This window comes from Plodia interpunctella, chromosome Z (assembly GCF_027563975.2).
Source record: "Plodia interpunctella isolate USDA-ARS_2022_Savannah chromosome Z, ilPloInte3.2, whole genome shotgun sequence".
Taxonomy (NCBI): Eukaryota; Metazoa; Arthropoda; class Insecta; order Lepidoptera; family Pyralidae; genus Plodia; species Plodia interpunctella.
The window spans coordinates 10,480,640-10,506,650 of record NC_071324.2 but is presented as its reverse complement, the minus strand read 5'-3'; the positions used below and the strand labels follow the sequence as shown (position 1 = coordinate 10,506,650).

At 34.5% G+C, this 26,011-nt stretch overlaps 1 protein-coding gene across 1 annotated transcript in view; it reads left to right on the top strand.

Annotated features, from left to right (window-relative positions):
• The window catches only part of LOC128683295 (protein escargot-like), a 62,129-nt gene extending 45,738 nt beyond the window's left edge, over positions 1 to 16,391 (top strand). The window contains exons 2-3 of the mRNA XM_053768750.2: positions 3,629 to 3,763; positions 13,193 to 16,391. Of these exons, the coding sequence (XP_053624725.1) occupies positions 3,640 to 3,763; positions 13,193 to 14,079 (1,011 nt within the window). The 5' untranslated portion in view covers positions 3,629 to 3,639 and the 3' untranslated portion in view covers positions 14,080 to 16,391. The remainder of the gene's footprint in view (positions 1 to 3,628; positions 3,764 to 13,192) is intronic.
• Positions 16,392 to 26,011: the final 9,620 nt, after the last annotated feature.

The window sequence follows — 26,011 nt, the reverse complement described above, 5'->3', positions numbered from 1 at the left end:
CATAGGCGATAGCCGTAGCCCACAGTTACTCGTCACAAACCCTACACTCACAGATGTGCGCATCCCTCCAATAGTGTTGACAAGATCAGAGAAATATAAAATATTTTTATAATATAGATAAAATTAAAAATAAAAACTAAATTATAAATAGATAAAATAGATAGATAGAATATTCAGAATCATTATGATAAATTAGACTGTAACAATTTAGCTGGATCATTAGAAAAATATTTAAAAGTATGAAGTTATGAAAACAAACTCACCAGCATAAAAAACTAAAACTTTGTAACTACTTTTATTACAGTCTACTAAAACTTTGTAATTACTTTTATTACTGTTATTGAAGTCATCTACATAACCGTAATATTTGATATCGATATTGAACAAACTTTTTCGAACATATTACCACCTAGTGACGTCATTACTACGTGTCATTTAGTGTGGAGCAAGTGTGGGTGGAGCATTTGGACGAGACCAAAAATGTATGTATTTATTTTTGTCATATCTATGAAAGCATTGTTATTATCATAGTAATTTTTTCACTGGTGTTTCTATTATTTTACGGGCCTTCGAATAGGCGTCAATTATAGTCGCCTGTTAGAACAACTAGGTATATATAAGTTGCTTGAAATTTAGTATTTTTGGTATCTTTTCAAATAACTTTTTCACGAAGACAAACATATAGAAGGCACCAGGTGCTCCTTCCGCACAGATTGTAAAAGTTAATCTAAGGCTTGCATTTTACCTCATTTTACGTCCGCCAGAGGAAAAATGTATGAGGGAATAAATAAATGTCGTTGTCATCATCCGCCGTTTAAACGTTCCCACTGCTGGGGCACAGGTATTATTGATAGATAAGAAGTATGGGACATGACCCACTACGTTTTAAGGAAAGCAATATACCTATATTATCTAACGTATATAGGAATATAAAGTAGTATAAGTATATATTGTAAGAAACCGTATTGCCATTTAATATTTGATACGTATGCAGTTAATTGGAACCAACTTTAATGCTTGTAGCTTACATAATAATGTAATATTATTGTAATATCATGCATTGTCTTATCATAATATCTGTATAATGACAACAAGTAACTAGTTCCAATGTACCTTTGTGCATTGGAACTAGTTACTTGTTGTCAACGAACAGTTCGAAGATCGACATCACTAAACACCATACTGTGTAAATACTAAGATGGATATACTTTTATGGTATCCCAATGCAAATTACTATAGTTGAATATATAAAAAAATAATAGTAACTTTCGATATAAACCAGTAAAAAATAATTATCATCCCGTTGTGTGTGGGTTCCGTGCTAGAAAAGCTCCACTGTATATTATATTGTGGATAAGAAACCTTGAAAGCTACCTTAAGGCAACGACAACGTTCCCAAAGAGGGTTGACGTGAGGCACACAGTTGGTCGTAAAAGTACAGACAAATCTTTACAATTGAAAGTATTTTTTACGTTGATCTTGGGCTTCGAGGTGTCACAGCATAGAATGAAATCGTGACACGTGATTATAGGAGAGGTTTAAAAAATAACATGCTATTTTTTATTCTGTGATTCCGTACAAAATATTGTACAATCAACACAAGTGCCGTTTCCGTTTAAAGACCTATGTCTTTAACCCTAGCTTTCGAAAACCAATAAGACTAACCAAGTACGTCTGTCTAACGTTCAATAGCGTGATCCTAGATCAAAGAGCTTCAGATCAGATCGCAAAGGCTCTGTGTTTATATACTCTATGGTCCTCCATTTGTCACATTGTAAGCCAATTGAAGCTCCTAAAGCCAATTACCGTGTAATATAATCTGTATACGTGTTTTTTTTAAACTTGGTAAACACCAAGTACCAATCTAATCAGATTTACAGTATTTATTGTACAATCGGGTGATTTCATAAACGCATAAAAATTGTACAGAAATTTTGAGATTTTAAAATGAATGAAGCAAAAAGAAGAAATTACACACACAATACTCCCAAAGTGCATTTTAATAGTATCAATAAAATATTTGTCTTAGAAGGACGTGGATTGATCAATAGGGCAACATTTTTGTTTTTTTTTATAATTCAAAATCTTACGATTGTCCAATCGAAAACTGCCTGGAGAACGCGGTAATATTGTTCAATTTACAATAATCATACAGTATTTAAAACTTTAATTTATTATCTACATCAACAATTTAATGGTCTACGATTTTCGCTTCGATTTGTCTACGTCCGTAACAAATTAACAAAAGAATATGGGACCATTAAAGTGCAGTTTAGTTTTTTATGGATGTTGCCTAATCGATCAACTATTCGCACTAGGATCCGACCCGACTTAGTGATGCCACTTTAAGAACAATCGATCTTTCTGACCTCTGCAATAATTAATCGATGTATTGGATACCATTTAAGCAAGTCGTACCAATAGCAACATTGCTGCCTTTCTGTCACTCGACCGTGATCGTGTAGTCCCCTCTCTTCCTACCCCGTGTCTCCCCTGGGCGCCACATTAGTCGAATAAGGGATAAACGTTAAATTTGACCACGTACACAGAAAATGAAAATGGTGGTATATGCATTCCGAATAATAAATTATGAAAATCATACCTAGGTTATGTAGTATGTACCTTCATCAACATTTAATTAAATTACACTATGTCCAGTTACAAAGACACATTTTGTGTTGTAGTAGGGATTTAAATGGAATTGAATTAGTCTGCACCGATGGCTTCGCGTGGCCATTGTGATTAAATAATGTGTTGTGTATTAACATAACATATCATGATTATTTACTCTCATCCTCACGTTTCTGGTTGCATTTGGGGCTGTAACCTCGCGAAGCTCAGTTACTATAATATTGTAATCACCATCATGAAACATGAAGCAAAGAAAGTAATATTTGATGCCAAACAAAGCCGTCTCTTTTATATGAACCGAAATCGGTCGAAATTTTATTTACCGCGCTGGTCGTAACTGAACGAAGCGTCTATCGACATCGAAATGCAGCCATTTTGGCGGCACTATTAGCTACTTGAAGTTTTAAATTTCAATTTGCAGCTATGCTTCAGTTTAGTGAACTGTCTACGTTCAGATTATTTTTATTTCGCAAACGAGCATACCTCGGGTTTATTGTTTGATTGCTATTGCGGAGAAGGAATATCATTTTGACTGGCAGATTTTTAATTGACCGCCGTTTCTCTTATTTTTGTTAGTTTATACAAGGATGTTTCAATGGTAATTTAACTCCGGTGAAAACGTTTATTCGTTTAAAATAGACGTTCATTTTAAATCTTGCTTCAACGATAAATTTGTCGTTTCAGTTTTTTAGTACCTACCTAAGCATAAAGTACTAGAGAATTATACTTAGAAATAAAATTATGTTTTATTATTAGAAGGTTGCAGAGCGAATGCGCATACAGCGCGTTATGTAGTGACATATACGTGGCGAAGCGCGATTATTAGGTATTATGGCTGGCTGCATACGCGTGCACATATTCATACGTGTCGAATTATATTTGAAGTATTGCCAACACTTCGGAAATTGCGTCTATAAAATTATCAATACATATAAGTTTCAATATAAAGGTAAAATGTATTCATAGTGTGGTGATGCAGTACTTCTTATTGTTTTAGCGTGGGCCGCGATGCCGCGCTGCTACATGGTGAAGAAAGGCACCCAGAGGCACGAGGCCCCCCCTCCCTGCAGCCCCACTGAGGCCACGGTCGCCCCCCCTTGCTACAGTCCTTCTGTACATCCTGCTGTTACAGGTTGGTGATAAAACATTTTTTTAATAGCCTTTTTTATAGTGTCCCTTTACTGGGCAAAGGCATCCCCTTTTGTCTTCGAGAGTCTTTGAGTTCGGACTCAAAGACTTCAGGGACACTACGTGGTCAAAGAAAAGAATTAGCCGGAAATCAAAAGTTCACGTCTTTCGATTGGTGATCCCATTTGGTCTAAGAAATATTGATTAATTAATAGGTTAAAAGTTCATGTCTTTCGACTTCGGTAGGACAAAGGAAGTTGAACCACGTGAGGATTTACTACTATTTGAACACGTAATAATGCCCACTAGCAAGGCAGACTTCGGTTAGTAATTCGTTTAACCGCACTAGTGCAACTTTTGAGTAACAGTAGTTCTTAAATTAACGTAACTTTTGTAACTACTACTAACCTATACTATCTTCACAACTGGACTAGGTGAACTGTTTGATTGCAAGTATATTATTTACGGATAACTAAATACATAAAATAAATTGAATGTGTTGTACAAAATTAATATTCATAAGTTGAATAATAGTGCTAAAAAAATTTTATTTACGTTACACTTACTGCTTCCGGGGCTTCGCTTACGTGGGAATTTTGGGATAAAAAATATCCTATGTATTATTGCAGGTTATATTGTACTCGTGTACAAATTATATATAGATATCGTTATGGTAATGAATGAGTCAAAATGTGATTTCAAAATATCAAGTGTAACAATAATTTAAAATTTTGAATTTAGACTGAAAGAAATAAAAATCATGCCAGCGCGCACGCGATATGACTAAAGAGGTCTTATATTTTCCTAACATAGCTAAGAACAATCTAGATTAAATTGTCTTTAAAATTAAAAAAAAAACTAGATAAAAATCGGTTCAGCTTTTTGGCTGCTAAGGTTGTAAGTTTGACGTAAAGTTGACACGGACGAGACCTGTTTTACGGGACACTAACTCACAATACAATATTTTATGACATACAGATAAAAACCAAGATCCAGAGCAATCTGAAAAAGATCATTTTTGATCTTTACTTGACTGGGGTTCGAACCCGGGACCACCAATGAAGGCAGTCTAGCACTATGGCCATTTAGGCCACAGAATAATAATATTCTTGCTATTATTCTCTAATATATTAAGTCTGCCAAGGTGAAATAGAAATAAATAGAAAAATATTAAGTATCATATAGATATTTCAAGTAGGTATTTTAAAAATCTTGTCCATTCCCATTTTCATCTCTTGTAATAAAAATGTGGAAATTTAATGAAAATTGACATTCCAAAGAGCGCGCCGTCCGAAGCACATCGAACACTTTAAGAGTATAAAAAATGTTTAAAATAAGTTTAAACAATGTGCCAGGGCACATTTTTAGTTAGAGTTTTAGTTAGACAGGTCTAACTAGGACAATTAGGCTAGTTGTCAAATTGCCGTGATAATGAATTTTGAAAAGATATGACAAAAATAAAATCACACATTTTTGGACTCGTCCAAATGCTCCATACTAAATGACACGAACAAATGACGTCACTACGTGCTAAAATGTTCACGAAGAAAAATATATATTTTTCGAGAAATACATTAAATATTACGTTTATGATGATGACTTCTTAATAAAAGTTGTTATCAATTTTTTGTTTTTTATGATGGCCGAGTTTGTTTTTATAATTCCATACTTTTTGAAAATGGACTTTCCAACCAACTTTTAAATCTTTTTACAATGATCTAGCTGCAATGGATACAGTCTTTGAATTATCAAAGTGATCCTAAATATGAAAAGAAAAATTCAAAAAGAAAAATCAAAAAGTCTGTGGAGATAAAAAAAAAATTTTTTTTTTAACCTAGATTACGTACAAATACTCTTTTTTTTTAATTTCTTTGATCTTGTCAACTACCCTAGTGATGTCATAATATCGAAGGACTAAACAATTATGGACTTACGGATTATGGAATATTATTTTTGCTGGCTCTTATCGACAAACAGTTCAACGAAATTAGGTAGCTTCGATGTACATACATGTTGATTTTTCTAGCGATAAAAAGGAACTTATAATACTTAATATACTCGTAGGTACATCCGTGTTGGCATCCGTCTGCGTTCACCGATAGTGTAGAGACCCACCCTAATAATGTTAGGTATCGATCAGTCAAAATAAAACGCCTCTCACATGAGACTTTTTGCTTTGATCACGTTAATATTATCTGTGGATTTATTTTTTTAATGCGATTTTCCGTTCTATCCGAAGGTTTGCCTGGCGAATTAGTGTTAATTTCGTACAAATTGCTTGAAAGGTTTTAAGTATTTCGGCGCATTTACATTTGTTATGCCATCTACACACTATAGCCGAAAGGATACATTATGATGACGCGAATGCTTTAATATTGCGTAGTTTGTTTGAGTGATTTTATTTACCGTAATTAAACACTAGTAATGTATGCCGAATCCGCTCAGGTCTGCGAACTGGTCCGCGATAGTGTATAAGTCTGCATTATACTTGCCTTGATTCGTTCAACGTGTCATTAGCATAACCATTGGATTGGATTTTGAGAAATCACACTACACACTGAGAATCTGCTGAACTAAATGTATCAAATGTTACCTAATTGTTCATTCTGAAGTGCACAGACAAGGCGCTGGAGTAGGGAATCGAAACAGAGGCTAAGCTTACAAGGAGTGTCCCACATTGTTACCTACTTTATAGTAGGGTTGTCAAATGGGATTTAAATAAAAAACAAAACATTTATAACCCCGAATCTAACTATTTACATTTTTTTACTACAAATTTACACTTAAAATTTTACTGAGCATGAGCGCGAAGCATTGTGACAGCCGTTGCGTTGCGCAGTCGTCGGCTTGTCTACTGGCCGAGCGTAAACCGGTTTTATTCAGTTGCGGCGCGTACGCGACATGCGAATAGTAGACACACACATATGCTGCATGCATGAAGCCTCTATTCCTCACTCCAGTGGACAAGGCATTATTAAATACCTAGGTATAAGTCAAACGTTATTAGTGCCAGTTGATACCACATGTTGGTAACTATTTATTGTATGTATACAAGTAAATTATCTCCCTCTTTCAGTCTCGTATGTTCCCGGTTACATTCTGAACTGTGATACCTTAAGCCCGGGGTCAGCGTAAAATATAAACCTTCTAATTTTGAAAATGCCGTTGTGATTATATGAGCGGCCGCGTGTCTGACGTTACTCTCTTTGGAAATGTTATTGTGAATTATCATTCGCCAAGGCTATCTTTCACTTAGTCGCCTCGTACGGCATCCACGGGAGGATAAATAAGCCCTATTTTAGGGCGGAACCACATGCCACACGTAAACGTGTTAAAAACTATAAGGCCTCATAATATTATATTACATATATAATAACATAAACATGTAAACATAAATGAATTAGCGTGATTGATTCGATTTGTGCATAAAGTACAATTTGAGCGCAAAGCAAGAGTGCTTCTGTTAAAACTCCGTGATGTTAAAGTATTCGTTTGAAATGCAAGTGGGCTCAATCAAATAGCGGTATTACTGAATAATCTTTGGCCACGGCTTCAGGCACGTCATGAGCTGTTTCTGTGGAGATTTCATTGCCCTTGGGCCACATTTATTACTTTAGATAACAGAATTTGGGCTCGGTAAAGTTTAGATAATTATTTTTAGATATTATGATAGAAAATACATATAAATTTACTATTAATACGGGTAACAAGTAGAGTTGAGAGAGAGAGTAATAATATTAATTGTCGCGGTAATTCATATTATAAATAATTATAATATTAATATAAATTAATATTAATCAATGTTAATGTTAATTGTCGCAATTAATGACTTTTACTCTCTCTCTAATCTCTGCTTGTTGTTGGTTGCGTTCTGTGTTCAGGGTAAAAAAAACTAAAAATTTTGAAGATTCGGCTGTGATTTTACAACCAGCCGCTTGTCTGACGTTAGTCCACCTAGGGAAGGCTACTGTTGCCTACCGACAGTCGCTCGTACGACATCCACGGGTGAATATGGAGTGGTCCTATCGGAATAACACAATTACCAATCTATCACATGGCCCATAACATATACAAGTTTTTAAAAAAAATAACTTTTATCACAAGTTGTTAATGTCGTTAGGCATTTTACGACTGTCAAAAAACCCGTGTCCGTGCTGTAAACCGTTGAGAAGTTCCCTCGTCGGTTGCGATCCTAGGTGCACCATCGGGTCGTGCTTATCAAAATAATGCATTGTCATGGAAATTGAAGCGGCTTTGGAAATTTCAACTTTGTAGAACAACCTGGAAGTAGGAGAAATCTAATTTGATTACAGACAGACAAGCAAACATGAGGACAAATTAAACTGAATAAAAGCTTGTAATCAATACTATGTCGGTATTTTGTGTTGGTAATGAAATAACAAGCATTCTAGTCTGCATTGCCGGCTGTTCTTGCACGTTATTAACATAATGTGTCTCCCAACATAATATCTCGTGTTAGATATAATTAAAATATGTTAATTGTGTTATGTTGCAATTTACCTTAAGTACTAGACAATATTCTGACGTTGCTACCAAAATGATAGGTTCATTTTGGTGGCAACGTCAGAATATTGTCATATTAGTTAAATTTAACTTAGTTAACGAGACAAGGAACGTCAATATTACATTATTAACGCACAAGCGACACTGATGTTCCTTACTGTATCAGGTAGTTAAGCTACCTTCCAAAGCAGTCTACTCATTGTAACTGCAACTAATATTTTAATTTATTATATTTCTGTAGGATCACAGGCTTAGCGACGGGGCTGAATGCAACTTGAAACTAGCGGAAACAAGAATGTGTCACCATTAATAAATAATAATCAGAAGATTTATTTATTTACTAGCTTTTGCTCGCGGCTTCGCCCGCGTTTATTATGTGCGTCCGCTCATAAATTATGTTTGTAAATATCTCGGGTTCTAAGCAACGTACAGAGATGAAACTTGTACCAAATTTTAAGTTAGACCTTCTGTTATACAAATGTAAAACAGCATCAAATTACATCCAGTAGTTTTTGCGTGATGCACGAACATAGACATACAGACAAAAAAGAATTAATGGCTTCTATTACCCCATAAAGACACCAGATAATATTTCCATGGAATTAGTAGGTACTCCGTTGTACGAAGTACTTACAAAATCTATCAATATTTCATACATAAAAATGAAATTATTACGGCACAGATTAATTATTTAAAAATAGTAGTCAAAAATTGAATAATTGTAAATTGTAATGACAGCGCGGCCGCAGGATTCGTAACGCTTTGAGAATCATCCACATACAGACTATGTGAAACTTTATCAGCAATCCCAAACAGGCCGTTACATAGGTAAAAAAAATTAACTCAATCGGAAACAGGAAAGAGGATCTAAATTAATTATATCTTTGTTCAATGGCTGAACGGAACTGTTGCAAACTAGATGAATTATAAAACAAAGCTGTGTGTACTCTGGCCCACTTCCCAAACTAGCCAAAGCAGCTCGCTCTGAGTAAGTTTGTAATTAAAAATTAGCAATCGCGGATTGACTCTTAATTTATTGGTATATTTATTCCTATTCGTACTCTTATCTGAGCATTTTTCGGTTTCTTACTTAGCCGTTGAGCATCGGAGCCCAGGGTCCGCTTTATTACATTTCCTAATATGTAGGAGTACATATTAGGAATATACACCATACATAAAAGGAATAGTACACACGTTAATCGCGTTGCCAAAGTGGTCAAATAAAACCTTGAAAAAACCTAATTCTTAGGGTACTTTCCCTTCATGTGAAGTGATTTTTTTTGTTTTTCGTCTTTCCTATATGTGAGCTAGAGTTGGATAGGTTTCTTTTAATATTAGGGGTGTGAGAAGACCGTTTTTGGATTTAGTAAAAGCTAAAGTAGTAAAGGCTTTTGATATAATTTATATTTATGCTTTAAATACTTAGGATGTCTTGCACCAGTTAACTTTTACTTTAACTATAACCTGCGCGCTGCCATCGTGTAGATAAAATAGCGTACTACGTTTTTCTGCGCACCTTAGCATTGACCGATGCAAAGGAACCTCAGTCTGCCCTGTCAGTGAAAAAAGCGTGAAAATATAATAGTTTGCTCGAAGGAATAATTAAAAGCAAGCAGCACACTGCGGGCTTCAAAGGCGTAGAGGCAGCGGTTACACTGCGTCGAGTGTACTCTCGACGTCAACTTGCTTCGTCAAGCTCGCAATCACAATGAACGAAATATTCCTCAAGAAAGCACGCCAGTTTTTCTTTGAAATTTGACCTAGACTGCTTAATAGCAGACTTAAGCTGTGCTGTAATCAGCATTTTTGCAATTAAAGTCTTTTGATACTGAAGTAGCCGTCGACGAAGAGTACAACATGCTGATTACAACATGGTTTTAAAAAAATGCCGATTAACATAACAGAAAAACATTTCCGTTTATTTCCACTTGCGAAGATAAAATTATTATTTCAAATGAAAATAAATGGAAATGTTGATTTTCTTTCACAAATCCGCTGTTTCGTACACAAAACTCCAAAAACCCGCTCGTCAAAGACCCTCAAAAACTGCACTGTGGTCCGCAATTTGTTTCGCACATCGCAAAACTTTAGTTTCATTTCGTGCCGCTGCAGTTGATAGTCGGACGACTGAATAAACGAACTGCAAACGGCAAACCTACCAGCTTTTTTGTTTGGCGTCGAAATACGGAACGGGGTTTGGATGTCAATTTCAAATTGTTTAAACCGGTTTCACCTTTGGTAACAAGTTTTGCGAACAATTTTTCCAACTTAAATGAACGGGAACGTTTAATTTTTCCATGTTTCGCTTTTGGAATGGACCGGACCTGAAAATCTGTAACGGAATATAGAATTAATTTAGTTATCCATAATAACAAGATGGCTTGTCTATTGAAGAATGTTTTGCGTTTCGATTTGTTTGGTTGGTCGGCTGTTTGCGTTGAGCTAGCACAGCAGTGTTGCTATTTTTGTTCAAATATATTTTGTAAGTATTAGGATGTCTATCATCACACCATAAATATGTGTATTAAAAAGTACCATTTTGAACTAATCAAAATCTATTTTGAGGATTGTCAAAAGTAGTACTGTAGAATTTCTGGCATGAAACGTCTCAGTGAAGAGTTTTCCTAAATATTTGTGTGTTTAAGGTCTTCTTGTGATTTGTTTAATTACTATTTAAAGTAACATTATCTTATAATAAACATTTGAGAAACAACTGTGATAATACTGCAAGCTTGATCTGTTCAACCCCAATCAATTAATGCAGCCTTCAAGGCTTGTTTAGACTTTGAGAACTGAAGATTAATTTGATAGGACCGTTTTGTTTTTACAAGTATTCATTAGTTATTTGGTTATAGAAAACTTTGTTTTAAATTTTCTAGCAACCTTCTTAGCATTTTGGTATTTAAGGCATATTTTGTTCTTTTGTTTGTATTATATTTTGGCATTAAATGGTATTTAAGTCATAATTAGTACATAATTGTTGTTTAAGTGAGGGTGTCCTGTATTAGTCAACTTTGACGATAACTCTAACCTACGCAGAAAAAGGCAAAGTATGTCATTTTATCAAAACATCAGCGGCGCATAGGTTAACGTCAAAGTAAACTCACCATGAGACTGTATGTGCTATGTGCTTTTCATTGGATTCGAATTAATTTCAAATTTTTGTTTAATAGTAAATAAAATAAAAAAACGAAATGCATTCAAATCTATGAGAATGTTTGAATTAAAAAAGATTTTTTGGCATAGAGGAATAAAAAAGTATATATAAAAATAAATATATTAGGACAAATCAAACAGATTGAGCTAGCTCCAAAGTAAGTTCGAGACATGTGTTATGGGATACTAACTCAATGATTCTATATTTTGTAACAAATACATATATATATATAGATAAACATCCAAGACCCGGGCCAATATTAGAAAAATATCATTTTCCATCATGACTCGACCCGAACCCGGCACCTCTCGGTTCAGAGGTAAGCACTTCACCACCAAGTTCGCGAGAAAGAAAACATATTCACCATACAACAAAAAGCTGCCGAACTTTAATTTTCGAACGTTAAATGCTGTGTGTTGAAACTAACGAAAGCAATTTTGAATCCCGCGTCAAATTGCGCTGGAGGTGTCTCCAAAGACCTCGAGATATTCGTTGGAAACTGTGCCTTTTGTGAATACATTTAAAGTTTAATATTGCGCAAAGCTTCCTATGAAACTTGTCGTCGAGTGTTCGGGTAAAATGATTTACACCAATGTCCTTATGTTAAGCCCCTGTATATAGGATCGTTCATTCGCCGTTGTTGCTCCGATTCCTTTGAGCTTCTTTGTTAACAAAACGGTTGCCTCATTTTACTTTTTTAACATAAGTACTATTTAGCTTGTATGTATAATGAAGTTTTCTTTTGAACGTATCCTGGAAATAAAATTAATCTCTTTGAGACCATTTCAAACTGACTAGCTAAATTGATAATGTAGACTTTCTATTTCATCAACTTTCTGAGAGTTTATATGTTGTGTACGCTCTACACGTAAATGTTAATTGGCTGAACAATTGGTTTATTTATTTACTAAAATATTATTACCACGGATTTTCATGCGATTTTAATCAATAAATGGTAAGTTTCCTGAGTAAGGTTTAGGTGTACGGTACCTGGTTCGAATATGGCCACTTCAGGGTTTAATACACCGTTTTTCATATTTTCTAATGTCTCTAAAGAATCTTTCGCACTTTATGTCAATAATTTATTATGTTTTTACCCGAGCCGGAAGCCGGGACGGGCCGCTAGTTTATAATATTAGTAGTATTATAGGAAGAATATACATAAAGTGCGTTGATGTTACTCATTTATATTTCACTTGAGGCACATCTCGTTAATTAACTTACTTGTGAAGTAAATTTAGCAGAGCAAATCCAAGTGAGCGGTTTATGTTGTCAGAACGGATTAAGCGGAAAATTCAGACGCGTCGGTTCTAGTTGAGCTATTCCGCCATCAACTAGCGAGCATACAAACAGAGCCGAATTTGCGCAAACAGTCAATATCTACATGGTATACAGTTCAAACGGAATAAATAAAATAAAAACAAGATTTACTCGGTGATTCGTTCGTTTGCATTGCTTACTTGCTTATTTTTTATTTCGTCAATTTTGAACAAACAACTATTTTATGAATGACGCGGATTTCATACATAGCAAGTAGACGTTTTGGTCTCCCAGGATTCAGTATGATAAAATATGTCTGTACTTACTTTCTGTAGTTTCATAGGATACTGAAGACGCGCTCTAGGTGCGAACATTATAGTTACATTTAATGACAATTTTAAGCATTTTGCTTTTATTATTTACCTATAGGATATATTTAAATTGATGTTGGTGTAGATGATTTGAGATTTATGTTGTATTTTTGTTTGATAGAACCGCGCGCCACCGAGTATGCGGAGTTGGACGGGCCGGCGCCCCAGCGCTCGGCGGCGGAGACGGAGGCAGCGCACGACCTGCTGTCGCTGGCGCAGAGCCTCCCCCCGCTGGCCCCCGCCACGGTCCTCACGGTCCTGCATTCCCCCGACCCGCCGGTCCTCCCCGTCTACACTTACACCATCCAACCCACCAACATCTACATCCTAGCCGACGAGCCTTCTGAACCCATCTACCAAACGGTCCAGACGGTTACCCCTCTTCAATCGGTCGAGTACACGGTCGAGTCCCAGGTCAACTATGTCTACGAACCCCCTCAGCAATTGCCCGTGGAGTCGCAGTCTGACTACATCGAAGTCGAGGCCGTCCCCGAGCGCGAGCTCGAGCCGGAGATCGAGCCTGAACCCGCGGCGGTGGTGGACGTCGGCCGTCCGGCGAAGGAGAAAACAGCTAAGTATGATTGTAATGAGTGCGGCAAAAGATACGCGACGTCTTCTAACCTGTCGCGTCACAAACAGACGCACCGCAGCCTGGACTCGGTGGCGGCGAAGCGTTGCGGCGAATGCGGCAAGGCGTATGTGTCGATGCCCGCGCTCGCCATGCACGTGCTGACGCACCGCATGGGGCACGTGTGCGGCGTGTGCGGCAAGCAGTTCTCGCGACCCTGGCTGCTGCGCGGACACCTGCGCTCGCACACGGGGGAGAAGCCATACAGCTGCGCGGCGTGCGGCAAGGCGTTCGCGGACCGCTCCAACCTCCGCGCCCATCTCCAGACGCACTCCTCTGACAAGAAGTTCGAGTGCGAGCGCTGCCACAAGAACTTCGCCCTCAAGAGCTACCTTAACAAGCACCAGGAGTCGGCGTGCGTCCGCTCCGACGACGAGTGAACCGCTCCCGTCGACGAACGATTGCAACGAACGATTTCTCTATAAACTTCTTTACACCTTTACAAGAAATATTTTATAGCGTAGACGCTGGTAGTTTCGACAATGTCGAAAGAATAATAAGCAATAATAATGTACCTAATAAAGATATGGCTCTTTCCATAATTCTAAATTTAATATGTATATGTAATAAATTGTATTTTTTCAATTATTAGTCCGGCATCGGCGGAAGCAATCGTGTCAATTTATGGCAAGAGCCTGCAATGTTACAGTAGGGTTATATTTAAATAGTAATGAATAGATAAGTTAGCGTCGCCCGAGTCGCGCGGTAATTAGTTGTAGTTTTGGTGATACGTAGAGACTTAATGAAACCGTCGAGCTGTGGTACAAAGAGAGCAATAAAGTAACGAGCGTAGAGTGACAGTGATAGGCGCACGATTAGCGTGCGACGCGTAGCGAGTAGCATAGCGATAGCGACTCGAGAGGACCAAACTGTTGCGCGACCGCGCGGGCCTACACTCCTTCGCGACCCCTCTTACTGCGCTCCACCCCTTTATTGCCTAAACTCCAATCCACGATATGTGTCGCCTGAAATCACATCACTTGTGGTGTAGTGGCGAACGGTGGCCCCCAAGGTTTTCGAAATATCGCGGATTTGAGTTTCAAGGTCAGGTCAGTGCTTTTAAAGTTAGTTTTTAAGGCAGGCAAGAGACCGTCAATTACTCATATTTTTAAATTACTATTACAATATAACGATTATTGACATAATAGTTATAGCTTTTGTACACTACTCGTATCACATTACAGTGTAGGTATCTAAAACAAATAATGCAACGAAATATTATAGATAGATGTCTGAATTTCCCATGAAATATGTAGAAAGATAAATATTACTTGGCATCGAAACACTATTTTGTTTACCAACTTTGATTCAATCCATATCATATGTAAATATTTTATTAGTTACATCAAATAAAAATTTAATGTAAATGATTGTATGAAGTACGATGATTTGATTAAAAAAAGCAATAACAACACTTGCCTGCTTCAGAAACACATTTAAAATCAACCAGAGATGTAAGTTGTCTTCCACTCCGTGCTTAAGATGCAAAATAAATAGTAATTTTACTTTAGGTTACTCTCAAATAGGTCACATTGCGAACATGTAGTACTTCCTAGATTATGTAGCTAAGATTAGTAGGGACAGCACACGCGTCTTTTTATTTCAAAGAGGCATGACATAAACAAAGCCATTGTTTAGGAACAATGTCCACAGAAGTGACATGGTTCAGATTGTTGACTGTGACCTATTCTAACAAGTATATAAATAGATAAGTTCTTCCAAGATCATGTACAGAGTGTTCTACGTGATTGCGGTTTGGACTAATTTATTTAGATTTACAAGCACAAATTACACCTTCACAATTATTAGAGTTTAGGACACCAATTCTCACTTAGACCTATAGGATGCTTTCTAAAAATAACCCGAGGGCTTAGTGCCTTCAACCTAAAATGAAAAAAATAACGACTAAGTATTAAGGTAGATTTTAATAATAACATTATATTTAAATGTAAAAGTGCATTTCTGTATTTATGACGGACACAGTAAGTCATTTAGTGAATTGAAATGTTATGTAAGTTCACAAATTCATAATGAATGCGGGAAGCAGGAGTGGTAAAGAGTTGTGCATTTTGAACGTGGCAATTAAAGTTTTACATTGACTACAAATAATTTCTTGCACAATACAAACTCAATACAACTGCCATAACGGTGTGCTCAAGCCCGCAATGTATGAGAACGTTCACAAATAAGATAGTCACATGCGAGCACACCGGAGAGTTCGAAATCGTTGAAGTTGTCGCCATTACCGAAATCGGTCGCATATCATCTTCGTCACTGTAATAATTTTAGTCGTAATGTATGCATATGATATCCATGAACTCTATTACTCATACACAATCATGATTATAAGTGTATTCAAAGAGAATTGATTCAAATTACATATTATTCGTATGTTTTTTCACTAGTTAAATATTGTTAAAGTTTCAAATTTATACCGTCAAACGATATACAAATATCAGTTTCACAGGTTCACATTTATATTTTTTCCCTATTCGATCAAGGATTGATATGATAATGCATTTCATTCACAATAATAATAGAGTTATTTGAAAATAGTGTCCAATCCGCAAGGCTAGTTACAATCTTCCTTCAAATACATAGTAAAGCGATAGTATAAGTTATCAATTACGAAGTCAACTGAAGATTCCAGACAGAATAAATTACATTGTTCACAATCTTTGTGTATTATATTGTTATAAATATTACAATATATATATATATATTGTAACTGTGGTGAACCTGATCAATAGGACTTTCATTGCTATACGTCTAGTTTACCTACATATTTGTGTTAGTAGTGTTAGTAAAGTATTTGCCAAACGATCCAATTTATTAGGGCAAAATGGAACGTGTGGGCAAAATGGAATTGCACAAAAACTACATTAAATATAGCTAGAGGGATCATGGCGACGTAGACGCGTTCCCGTTGCCTATGCCCTAAGCCTGATTTTTTTGTTCCTATTAATGTAATTTGTATACGAAATGTAACTTAAGTATAAATGTGTCCTTGTTTTTACATTTTTTTTCTTAATTTTTGTGGTTCCACTATGTCCGCCCTTCCCCTAACAGTTCAACCATTATTTTGAGCAATTTACCACGAATTTGTAATGAAATTCCAGTGAAACTGTGAATTACAAATTAAAAATATTTATTTTTCTCTTTACAAGTAGGCATGTGAGCAAGGTAAGTGAGTATTATGAAATAAGTTCCAAAAGCTAGTAGGTATTTACTACTTCTGTAACTTTTCAACGGCCTTACTTAGCAACTATTTCAGCAATTCATATAAGAGTTAGTGCTATGGAACTCAATGATACTATATTACATCAGATACATATAAAGATCCAAGATCCAAATCAATTTGAAAATGATCATATTTCATCTTGACCTGACCAGTTATCGAGCCTAGGACCTTCTGTGTGACCGCCTGACATGACAATTGGTTTGTTCTGGATTAGATCAAAATTTCTCTCGCACATTTGTCTCTCCATACAGTTAAGAGAAGTAAAAACGACGGGGAGGAGAGAAACTCTCTTTGTTTAGTGGAATGATGCTTTTATAATAGAAGCAGAATGAATCGAATGGGTGTAGAAGAGACGTATTTTTATAGACTTGCATTTTAGGGGGATATTTGATACTCCACAACGCAGTGCAGTGGTTAGGTTAGGTTAGGTTATGTACCCTACATAGCAATTACGAGTAAATTTATCAATACTTGTGTACATAACATGTACACAAGTGTGTACATATTTTTTAAGAATCGTTTAAATACATTTTAAGTACATTATCAAAACTCACTCTGTGTTGTTAAGTACTTTCCGCGAAACAAATAGAATGGCATATAATGAATAGAATAGTGAGTAACGCTTGATATGCTACTTTATTTTAAGCGTTGATTGTACATTCGTATTGATATTAAAATTAACCGTAAAGCACCACAATCATCATAGTTATATTAGTATATAATATATCAGTAAATAAGTTGCATTGTAAGTAATAACTCCTCGTTAAAAGTCTTCAAAGTATATAAGAGGTCTGAGGACGAAGTGTGGGTTTGCTTTTCACTTCTCACTGTCGTCGAGTCGATTCGCACTGAGACGCAGCTATCCAATCACAGTACGCTATTGTGACGCGATGACAACCACACCGCAATGTGTTTGGTTAGCTGCGTTTGTGGTGAAAAGTAAACCAACATTTCGACTTCTGTTAACTGTAGAGTGAAACTCATTTCATATAAAAAAATGTATACGTACAGACTGCTGTCATAAACCTCTTATATATTGTGCATTTTATATTGCAATAACAAAATAATTGCCACAGTAATATAAGTTAATTATTCTTAAGCTGTAACGCCTGAATCAAAGCAATAAAGAATATCATGAAGTACGAATAATAATTCAACGAAAACTTTTGTGAGGATTAAGTATATTCTTGTTGAGATTAATATTGTAGCGGTTTAAATTATTCTAAATAATGATATTGAGGATAATGGTATGTACATTGTTTTGCTCAATATACGTAAGGTGTAGCTTGATTGATCTTGCTTTCAGATCTGACTCGTGCAGACTGACTCAGACTGCCAAAGAATGGTCAATGTTGGACATTTATATCCGGTAGCCTACTAAGATTCGGTAGCATCAGTTTTGACGTTTGTCTAAATTAGCGACGCGCAAGTTAATAACTCAACGTCAAAGCTGACTGTGCATCTGGCCCTAATAGTGACTGTTAAATAATAAATCGATAACAACGCAACTAAGTATATAAATTAAAATTTGTAGATAAAATTCTTTTAATGTGGCAAAAGCGACCGCACGAGAAAGTAAGTTGGAAATATGCATTTACCTAGATTTTATAATTGTGAAGTATAATTATAAAATTATATTTTTTATAATTATACTTCATTACATTAGTATAGACTTGTATAAAATCCCTCTTTAGATACTTGTGTCAATTTGGATGATTTGTCAATTCTTGCTATATATGTGTTATATCCCATTTATTTATATATATACATATATATATTCCCATTTATATATTAACTTATTGTTAATCTAAGATATGTTCCTCAGAAAATTATGAAAAGAAAAAAAATCAAATAAAGAATTACATCAAATTTTCTCAGAATTTTCTGAAGTGCTCATTAAAATACATGTACTTATCTGATTATTAAGTACTTAGATTTCTCTGTGCAGAAAAGGAAGTTATCATATTAACCTGATATAAAAAGTGCGAGCAATCAGATACATCGACATGAATATCGAGTATTAATCAATAGATACATCGAGTCAAGTCTTCCAAAAAATAAATTGTGATCGAGTATTTCGGTTTCCTCGGTGTAAATTCGTGTCCTCAAGCGCAATCGAAGTTTCGCCCAGGGGCAACAAAAAATTATAGTTCTTTTGAGGTCTAAGGTCACAATCGAAAATACGATAGATCTGACAAATGCTACTAAAATACTGAGAAAATCAATAACATGATTTTCGATTGCCTGAGAATCTGGCTAGTGTTCAGTCAGGTTCAAATGCCAGTGAGATTGTTTTTTCATTTTTTACACTATACTTTTATATTATTAAACTATATTTTTACATTATTAATACTCTTCAATTTTTTACATATTCTATTGATCAAAATCATATCTACTTATAAGAGACAAATCCGAATAGTATAAGTTACAACATGTACAATTTTATTTTTGAAAAATGTTTTAAGACATATTCTTCGTGATATATGAAAAAACATACCAAGAGCGTTACGTTCATTGAGAGAAATACATACTATTGTAATGGATTTTAAGATATATTTGCTTATTTGAACGCGTTAGTTTCTGTCTCATATACTCATTGAGTTTGATGATCACCTTCATAAGAAAGCACTGAGAAAGCTGTCCTCACAGGCGAAGTCCTGGGGCAGAGCTAGTTATTATATAAATCTTGTTGAGAAATACCACGACAACGTAAATGAACTGACAATATTTTTATTTCCCATGAAACATTTCTGAGCAACATGTACAGGACTACTTATGTACTTATAAATATTGTCAAATAAATTATATACAATTATGTAACAACTAAATCAAACCAATATTAAAACTAAATTATAAATACATTCCTAGGTATTAAATTAATTGAAGTAAAAAAATTAATCCTAAATATTTAAATAAATAATCAAAATACTTATTGATATAAGGTATGTTCGCGTGAAGTCACGAATCACGGTGATATTTCACAATCTAAAGCAGTCCGAAATCCAATTTTAGACAGAGAGACAACGGCGGCGCTTTGATGCTTTGCATACCTACTTGTGTTGAGTGAGCTCGACAACATTCAACAGGCGCTTGAATTATGCTCTCTCGCTGACAAAATTATATAGGTTTACAAACACTTGATCGTGAGTTTAGGGAAACCATTTTGTTCCACGAAACCGTCTCTCTAAGCCAAGCCATAAAATCCAAAATTATCAACGAAAACTTCTTGGTTACTACACTCCGGTACCGGTCCCCTACGCTTGCTTTTTCCGTAACTTATGAGAAATGGAATTTAAAAAAAAAAGTAAGAACAACTATGCCCTCAGCAACGTCATCTTGGACACCTCAAAACATTATCTTAGAAACTATTATTTATAAAAATAAAATAACATCTCAAGATAATCTCAAGATTTTACGACGCAATCGTTTCAGAACTTTGATACGAGTACGTAAATAACAGAAATAAATTAAAAAGATACAAGATTACATGCTTGCAAACACAATTATGTACACGGTAATATTTATATTTGTATATAAACTACTTTTCTGTTACGTTGCTATTTGTTCTGCGTAAAACGGAACGGCATCAAAATGGTTATGAACCGGCGAGATTGTCAGTGACAGAATTTTGCATTTTCGACTGGAAAAAGGGACTTTAACGTAAGGGAAAATTAACAAAGGTAGCTCGTTAATTTTAACGTTTTCATGAACAAAACACGTACGTGTTCTTTTTATATTAGGTGTGCCGCGTTCATAAAACACTGGACGCATTTTAGTATTCATCGCAGGTTTTGTAAGATTATTTTTGCGTTTACAGATTTCGCTTTCGTTTCATTTTCAAGTTCGTTTTATGGCATTTTTAAAATTAGTTAAAATGCAGGGTTACTTGTAAAATATCAGCAACATTACAGGACCATAAAGCTGACATAGTAAATAACGTTTGTTCTAATAGTTTTATACTTAGATCAGAACAAAAAATAATTTATCAAGTTTCTATTATTGTCCCTTTCAGCGCACCTTTTCTTGTTTTCTATGGAAGTAAAATCTAAAGAATCTGTTTTCTACGGAAGTAAAATGATAATTCTTTATCAAAATGGGTTTACCAGTAATCCTATATGATTCTAAGCTTTATTTAAGTAAATTTTGTAGGTGCAAAATAAAAATTACTATTCTATGCACATTTACCTTTATAGTCCACAAACAGAATAAAATAATTTTTCTAAATTCAAAATCTATATTTTGTCAAGTTCGAAATTGTAGGGTGGGTTGCACCGACAAATTTGATGTTAACTTTATCCTGCACAGAAAATCGCAAATTACGCCATTTTATTTAAACGGCAGTGGCGCGCTGATTGATATCAACGTCAAATTTGACGGTGCAACTCACCCCTAGTGAGAATTATGTCACTTATAACATATTAAACATTGCGTTACTGAAACATAACAACTATTCGATTGGGCGGGCGGGTAATTTGGGATACGCCATTGGCTATCTATAATGAAACCATTAATTTTTATGTCCTGGCGCTCCGTTGTTTCGAATTAAAAAACATTTACGGAAATAAAAAAAAACGGATTAAAAATATCTGATATTAATTTAGTTTCATTATTTGTTTTAAAGATGACTTAAACAGCTTTTAATGTTCTATAAATTTTGCTTAATAGTATCGTACATTTGTCTATAAAAACCGGAGAAAGTGGGAATAGAAATACATCATACTCGTATGTGACAATTTCAACTGTACTGTCACGTCTCAAGAGCCTGGTGACAGGTGGACGGACGGACAGCGGAGTCATATTAATACCTTTTGGCAAGGAATCTTAAAAGCGAAAAAATACGGACAGTAAATGTCTTTCCCGTGATAAAATTAATTAATTTGATAAAATTAATTATATTTCCCCAAATAGAAAATAATTATTATTGGAATAAAAATATATTCAGTTCATTTCTGCTACAAACTATCCTGCAATTTATTTCAGAGTATGAAGTAGGAAATGGAGCCACCATTCTCATATAAGATAATTTTTTAATGAGTACACTCGTTGTACAATTGAAGACCATGACTGAAAATGCACAGATAAAAGCACTTGATTGCCGAATCGTATGGTTTGTTGAAATCTATATAGTCGACTGACGATCATGACGTAACATAAATATAGTACAGAATTAGAACATCGTGAAGTCGGAGGCAGATGTACAGTCAGGGACAGATAAACTTGACCCCCTGGGGTAGTAAGTTACTTAGGTGGGGGTCAGGTTTATCTGTCGCCGACTGTACCTAACCCCCTGTGGTTGTAATTCAGTTAAGTGGCGATTCTGCTCCAGATTGTACTATATGCGTACCTTATTAACGTATGATTATAATGTTTTGATATAAAAATAAAAAGAAAACAGCAATTTATAAATATAGATCTATCAAATTTTGTTACATCTTTTCATTGATAAATCTATTTAAATATTTGTCCACTACTGGACGTTCTTTTTCTACCTCATTTTTCAATTAAATAACGTCTCAATGTATCTCACAATGGACGAATATTTATCGCACAGGTACGGTTGGGGCCAGATAAACTGTAGTAAAGTTATTTAAATAGGAGTTCAAGTAATATGTCCCCGACTATACTTAACAACTAGAAATAAGCGTCTGTGAAAATTTCAACTGTCTAAATATCACGGTTCATGAGTAAAGTAGTGAAGACGGATAGACAGCCGAAGCAGATAAACCTGGTCCCTATGTTAGTAAAGTTACTTAATGGAGGGTCAGATTTATCTACCTGTGACTGTACCTCTAATCGATAAATATCACTTCATTTTGATTTATACTTCATAATTCCTTCGACCTCATCTTCTGTGGATTCGCCATTTTTGGGGAACTTCTATTCTTCCTTCCTTCTTCCATTCTCCTTAACCATGTCCAACCTCTTTTGTGCTATGTTCCATATTTTTATCTTGACCATAAAATGGAAGAAAATGTCGCGATTATTAATAAAATTATTTTATTTTTTGGAAGAAATTGTTTATTGCAATCATCACATAAGATTGAAATCATATTTTTCATTATTCCTTTGTTTATACTGTTATTTAATTTTTATTGTTAAATTTGCAAACCGAAATTCTGTCTAAGTAGTATTTCATCCCATTGTTTACGTTAGTTCAATATAGTTTCTCCATAATTAAAATAGCTATGTGTAATATAAGTATTTCTAGTCAAAATGTTAAAAAACAAACCAATGAAAAAGAAGCGTTGTGATTTTTGTTTTGTTTTTATTTTTGAATTATTTGTGATGTTACTGTAAGTCTAGTACTAATATACAAGTTGAAATTTCAAGCAATACATTTTGTACAATCGACCTAGATTACGCTAATATACTTACAATAAAATATTATCATGTAAGTACTTACATGGAATGACTTCATACTTACGCTGGAACTCGACCAATGTTGCGTTATGCTATGCTAACCTTCAAGCTATGCAAAGTTTCAAGCAATTAATAGAATTTCATTTAAAAATTACGAAATTCCACTGGTTTAGTTCGCACAGTGTCCCCGGCCCAAATGAGTATTGAACAATCAACATAAATATATTATGAAATTCTTGAAACTTCGCTCCGCATAGCACAGCTTCGGTCAAGTCCGGCACCTTATACATAAACATTATACTTGAATTTTATAGAAAAGTTGACGACAGTTTTGTTTGAAATAGCATTTGTTTTGTTGAATTTACCACCGATTCTTATAAAAGAATAATTTATAAATGTATAAAATAATGTGTCATAATATAAAACAACTAAAGCTTGTGTCAAAAGTGACATTTTTATAAAAAAAAATTGGAAAATGTTCCCGCGAAGCTTTGCCTTAATCACTCGTAGCATTTCGTAGCTCGCTACGAAGCTACGCGTAGAACGTCTACGAACGTATTCGTAGCCACAAATATTAATGTACATTAAGAATATTTAAACAAACTCTGCTACTTTTTGCTATTTGAAAATAACTTATTAGTTATATTGTTACAAATAATATTATCAAGTTATGATAGGGACTAATTTTTAATATCTCATTTGTGAATTACATTTGCCATTGACAGCATGGTATCAATACATAGAAACTCGCCCCAAGGGTGCGTTGCATCAGTCTACTTCGACGTTGACTTTAATATGCGCGCCGACGTTTAGGCTTCTTTTAGGCTGCATTGAAGTTAACGTCAAAGTTGACTGGTAAAACTCACCGTAAGCGTCATTATATCAAAATTAGTGGACTATTCTGGCCTGAACGTTTAAAACAGTGGACTTTTTCTGATACCAATAACAAATACTCCGTTAAAGCGTCTACTATTGAAACACCTTAACGTTATTAGCACATTTGATAGTTTGTTGAGAGTCATAAATATACATTATATAAACGAAGTAATATGATTAAACGGAAAATAGTTAAAATATAATTATGTTCATATCTATCCTATACTTGTTCCTTGTGATACGAGCGTTTATCGCAAAGTAAAAGTTTTGCATCCTTTCAACAGGTTAAGCTAAACATATACCTATGTTTAACTTGGAAAAGGTCGCGTTATTACCTTTTCATGGGCATAGCCGTTAAACACATCGGTATTTTGTTTAAAAAAGTACTTTGTGTTAAAGGGATAAAGCTCTTTTTACATTGGTCAGAGTTTTGTCAACAAGCGAACCCCGCTCGGTGTCGAGTTATTGGGAACACGATATTATCTTCTACAAGTTTAGCTTTCTTTTACGCGGTTGTTGTTGGTTTACAATTGTTTTTTTTTTGTTGAATGTTTCATTTTATATTCAATTGTTTCTTTATTTTACTAAAGCAATATATTCTAAATAACAACTTTTACAAATGTACAATTTTATTATATTAAATAATTTGCAAAATATAATTATTAACAAAATCTAAATATATCATTACAAATGTGTTTTCAAAAAATATATATTGCAATTCTTTTATGTGAACAAAACACTATTAAAATTAGAATTAATGATAAAGAGTCGGTGGTAGAATCAATTTAGACAATTTGTTGCCTTTTTTACTCGGGATATATATTTAAAAAAAGGAGACCAAATTTTTTTACCAAAAATTTTCACCAATAAAAGACTATTTCGTGTATATAATAAGAGTTAATTCTACAAGACTGCCAGAGTTGTTAAGAATGTGACAAACATTGCTGTTCATTGTACATTAGAATACAATTACGTACATTTATATTTCAAAAGTTTGACAGCAAGACCGATGTAACTTAAACCTACCAATGTTCATTTTATAATCTGCTCTTTACAATTTTTTTATATATTTATAACGTCAACCTACAATATTTGACACAATAGCAGCGAAAACATTGTTATATATTTGTAAGCTATGTTGATTTATTTATGCAAAACAATTTAATTCCTAATTACGGCGAATTTAAAAGAAACAACGACAAATGTTATAACACGCATATTTATATTCAGACACATAAAATATATAAAATAATAAAGAAGATTAAAATATTTGCTCCCGGAAATTTTATTAAAACTATGCAGAAAACGTATATTTTACAAACATTAAAATGAGATAGAAGCATAATGTATGTAGACTTAATTTTAGTCAGAAAGAGTATGTTTAAATCTGTAGAAGTGATAAAGTTTAAAGTATTTTTATTGTCAAAAACAGAATTCATTTTATATAAAGCGAAGTTATTTGTAATCGATCTCGTATGTCATAAGTATGTTATTTGCACAATTAAAACAATTTGTGTAGAATTAGTATCAAATGTTGATCTCATACATTAAATTAAATATCACTTAAATAAATTATATTAATAAGACTGTTTTATTAATGAACATTAGCTTCGTGACTACATTGTTGGTAAATGTAAATGGAAGACTAGAACAGTTAAAATAACAGCGAAAGTTATGTGAATGAAGTGTTTTAAAAATGTTTGTAGCTAATACAAGCTGTTCGCTTTCATACGCTAGTTAAAAGTTAGCTGCCAATGGGCTTATTTCTGTTGCACAGAGAGTTATTTACCCGTATGTACATTTCGTAATTTGAATGCTGTACCGTAAATGTGCAA